The sequence below is a fragment of the Hesperophylax consimilis genome, chromosome 14 (genome assembly GCF_061612785.1).
Source record: "Hesperophylax consimilis isolate HC1 chromosome 14, BYU_Hcon_1.0, whole genome shotgun sequence".
Lineage (NCBI taxonomy): Eukaryota > Metazoa > Arthropoda > Insecta > Trichoptera > Limnephilidae > Hesperophylax > Hesperophylax consimilis.
In genome coordinates, this window is record NC_142849.1 from 35,489,126 (window position 1) to 35,493,770 (window position 4,645).

General features: G+C 33.1%; 1 protein-coding gene across 2 annotated transcripts; it reads left to right on the forward strand.

Moving 5' to 3' along the window:
* Positions 1-1,782: 1,782 nt before the first annotated feature.
* LOC149418237 (protein CREG1-like) lies at positions 1,783-4,645 on the forward strand. 2 transcript variants are annotated; one of them, XM_089639378.1, is made up of 6 exons: positions 1,783-1,840; positions 2,283-2,437; positions 2,652-2,771; positions 3,336-3,417; positions 4,100-4,219; positions 4,410-4,645. In XM_089639378.1, the coding sequence occupies exons 1-5, from the start codon at positions 1,813-1,815 to the stop codon at positions 4,204-4,206; spliced, it is 492 nt and encodes a 163-aa protein (XP_089495504.1). In that variant the 5' UTR covers positions 1,783-1,812; the 3' UTR covers positions 4,207-4,219; positions 4,410-4,645. The 2 variants fall into 2 exon arrangements, with proteins under 2 accessions (XP_089495504.1, XP_089495503.1); XM_089639377.1 differs by having other exon boundaries at positions 4,100-4,645.

Here is a 4,645-nt window from a genome sequence, read left to right on the forward strand (position 1 = left end):
TCGAGTGGAGGGGTATCTTGTTGGTCGCTTGTTAACGACACGTATTACCATTTTTTGGGCTTTTAGAAGAGGTTCGATGGTAGATTGTGCACAGCCACCCCAGATTATAATGCCGTAAGCTAGTAGGGATTGGCAGAGAACATTATTATTATTATCTCTTCATATGAAGCGCATTATTATTATAATTAATTTTTTATTTTCTTTTTTCCTAATAAAAAACATATTTGGCATAATACATATTATATATAGGCAATAGATAGGTAGTCCCGCGAAGCTGCCACATGGCTGCTTGTCTGCAGGCTCTACCTCAATATGAATCCACATATATTTAAGATATGTATACTTTCAAAGGTAAAAAAATATTTAAATAGCCTTCCCGAAGATTATATAATTTAATAAATAAATAAGTAAATTTAATTTTACTAACATTTTTAAAGAAATGGTTGTCAACGCATGTCTTTTTGTGAATAATATTACAATCGATAACTCTAACTCCACTATATATACCCTAACATTGACTCTTTTCATCATCAGTTCGATAGTTGGTCGATGGTTTGGACGTTTGGATAAATTACCAAAATGTAAGTTTTTGTCATTCCATTTCAAAATAATTTGCATAATTTTAGCCGAGTGGATTGCAATAGTTTAATCTCTCAAATACATATTTAAAAATAATTTTGAACATTCCCTTGTTCTAAATGACTCTCTCAGTTCTCTCAAAAAACTTAAATCCAGTCGTCTTCTTCATCCTGATGATCCCTTAGTAAGCCTTATTTGAATGCTAATAGCCTCCATTCAAAAACCATAACTTTTTTTTGGATTCCTGGACATGTTGACATCGTGCGGATTCCTTGGTAAAAATAGGAACATCATCCAACCCTCGTAAACCACATTCCTTTGGCTGACATTTTTTCTTGTTTCTTGGCATATTGCTAGTCAATCCAATGGATGCCTCAATACAAAAGACTATCCCATTAAAACCTTGGTTTCAACGGTTTCAACAATTCCCCTTTTCTCCAGAAACTAATTTAACGCACTTATTCGAATAAGGATTGGACGATATTTCGTTCCTTCTCACCTATTTAAAATTATAGTGCTTGACTTCTCATATTGTACATTCTGTGGTCTAAAAGTGGAAACTTTGGATCACATATTTTCTGGTTTTCTCTCTCTAAACAAATATCTTCTCTTCTATCAAGCTTTATCTTAAATGGCATCCCCTCCATTCAGCATTTCATATTTTCTATGTCTGAACTCGACTACAATCTTCCAAATAATTTTGAAGTTTGCCAATTCAAACAAAATAGATATATAAATTCATCTTCCGTCTCTCCATAATTAGAAATGTTGGCCTAAAACCCCTTGAAAGGGGAAAGCCAGAAAGAAAAAATTGAAAAGTAAATATTTTTTAATCTAAATAATAGATTTTTCACAAAAATTATGATATTCTATGAAAACTAGTTCATAATTCTAAGAAAATACAGAACATATATACATAAAAACGTGTTTCTATATGTTATATGAATGTAATCGGGATGGGATGTAATTAAAATTTATTTCATTGCTTAAAAAAATAATAATTATTAAATTTAAGATTTTGAACAAACCTTTTCACTAAACATAATCCATTTCCTCGTATGTTATTCCAGGAATTTAAAAATGTGGATTTTAAGCGTTGTATTGCTGGCTTTTGTATCAATGGCAACCAGCGGAGGGACTAGTACTAAAACGCACTTGGAAGGAACCAACAGGGACAGGACGACAGGTGCCATTAATGCACCATCTCCACCCGACCACAATGATCTCGTCGCAATGGCAAGATACGTCATGCACCAAGCAGGTGATTTAGCTTTCTTTCTTCTTCTTCTTATGATTTAATAGTAGGAATGCTGAGACTCTCCAGTCATTAGACAGCTTCTAGGATTGCATTTGGCAGTATCAATGAGCCCACGGGAACTGGTGAAGAAGAAGTATTCCTGTTGGCGTCATGTATCTTTTATCAGGAGATTTTTCAATGTGTATGAGTGTTTCAGGCTAATAATTATTGCTTTTAAAATAAGAAGAATTACTTTAACAATTCTCCGTGTTTAAACCTGTTCCACACTCATGCAATACACACACACAGTCTTAAACTTTTATCTATTCTTATTCTCTTTGTGCTAAGTGTGTAGGTGTCTTATAAATGGCTAATTAATATTTTCGAAAAATCTTTATCTTTCCTGCAACTTGTGTAATACATAAACTAGGTGGATTTTACTACATTTTATTTATACTTATTATAGATTGGACGTCTCTCGCTACTTTGTCAACAATTTCGGAAGTACGAACCTACCCCTTTAGCAGCGTGGTGTCCATGAGTGATGGGACTGTACAAAACTCAACCGGAGTTCCATATTTTTACTTAACACTTCTGGACTTCCCAAGTAAAGACCTCGAAGTAAGTAATGCTTACAAGCAAATTTTATATACAGTGAGAAGCAATAAATATATTGCCCTTAATTGATTCCTCGCAAGTATGAATTACATTAGTTAATGTATTAGGCAGCCTTTCAATTGACTCTTAAAATTTATGATCAGTTTCTGACCTCAGACTTGGCAGCCAACTCTGTTCTGGATCCCTTGCATATACCTAAATGTATATTATTTTACAGATTGATAACAGATGTTCAATATCTGTATCCCTGATGCAAACTGACTTCTGCAAATCTAAGAACTACCAGGCTGATGATCCTAGGTGCGCGAGAGTAATGGTAACTGGACGAATGGAAAAGGTATATAATTTTATATTACTAACGCACACCCGTGAAAAATTTAATAAAAAGAAATACACATTTTAATTATAGAATTAAGAAAAAAATCTGGTAAAAAAATATTATTCACGGTCTCCGGAAACTCGTAGTACCAGTGGGAAATTGGTGAAATTACATCATGTAGAGATTAAAAAAAACTTTTTTGTTTAGAACTGAATATTTGGTTTTTTTTTATGTTTTCGGCAAGTAAAATGTTAAAAAAAATCTTTTTGGGCCGAGTCAATATATATATTATATTAATTCATTTAAAAATACATTAAACAGCTAATATTTACCCCCAGTGACTGATTCTTTTGAAATTCCACCAAAAAAGTTACTCGAAATGATTTACTACCAAATGGATTCCAAAAGCGATGTAGATTTATCAATTTCCCATTTGTACTACGAGTTTGGGGACTTCGTTTGTTGGAGGTAGATATTTTTTGTATGTAGATGTTCAAAATATAATATTGATTGATGAATTGTGATGATTATTGTGCTGTGAAATAAGTTGTAGAATAATATTTTGTTCGTATTTGTTTTCAGATGATAAATGGAACAGCTGAATACGATTTTGCAAAGGAAGCATTATTCTCAAGACATCCCTTAATGCCACATTTACCAACAAGTAAGATTTAAAATAAAATATTATTTTGTGATTTACTCGGGCTGACTTTATTATTCGAGAAATGCGAATAAGAAAGTCCAAATAAACACTACAATTTCACATTTGAATAAAGAATCTTGAGTGAACCGTTTACCGTTTCGTAATACGGCCACCAACTTGGAACTGAAATAAAACTTACAAACAAATTAACAGTTTGTCAAAATGCCAAACGGTCGAGAGCCGAGATACATACGTGCGAAGCGACTGGCTATTGTCCTATTGTTGTGTCAAAACGAATTTATACGCGGACAACGCGGCTAAGCGCTGGGGTTAGGGTTAAGACACTATCCTGCGCAGATAGCTTTCCCATCAATCTCTGGGACAGTGTCTTGGTTCATTGTCCTGTTTTCCAAATTACTGTTCACCCTAGGACAGAAACAGAATTGTTCAATTCTCGTGTGATAGTTCCTTACTTGAGGACTGTTCAATAGCTTACGATGGAAATATTTGTATTTACCTAGAAATTCAGAACAGAAAAAGACGTGCAAATTTTATGACGAAATGAATTTAATTCTTTCTTAATTCCGTTTTCGGCCATAAGATAAGTCTTTAATCACAAACAGACTAATTCCCAAATAGGCTCACATTTGATTTGTCGGTGATTTAAGCGAAATTTTGGATTTGATTGTTTTTGTATTTTCAGATCATGGATTTTACGTTGCAAAGTTGGTCATGGAGCAAATTGTTCTTATGGCCTGGTTCGGAGCACCTTCTCACATTCCTATTGAGCAATATTTAGCCTTCCAATAATGACATTATAAAGGTACCTGTCAAACATGATGAGTAAAATATTAAATAACCTTAAAATTATAGTAACTATTCATATCCTTTTTATATTCCCATTGATAAATATTTGGCCTTCTACTAATGATATTATAAAAATACTTGTCTAATAAAATGAAAAAAAATTGATTTACCTGAAAACATAACGTAACCATTCATATTTTGACCAGTCAGTGTGTGAGTTGGCATCGCGTGTGGGTCCCAGGCGTCGTACGTTCAAGTCCTCAACGACACAAGCAACATTTCCCGCTTAGTGTGGTGGTAGTAGATGATTTTCATATATTGTCAGGTTATTCGTAACTTGAAAATATTTGTCGTTCTGTTATGAAAAAAAAATCAATATGTGTACAAGTATATATATTTATGTGTGTAATCGTTTTTTGTAAAATTATAATAAAATGTAATA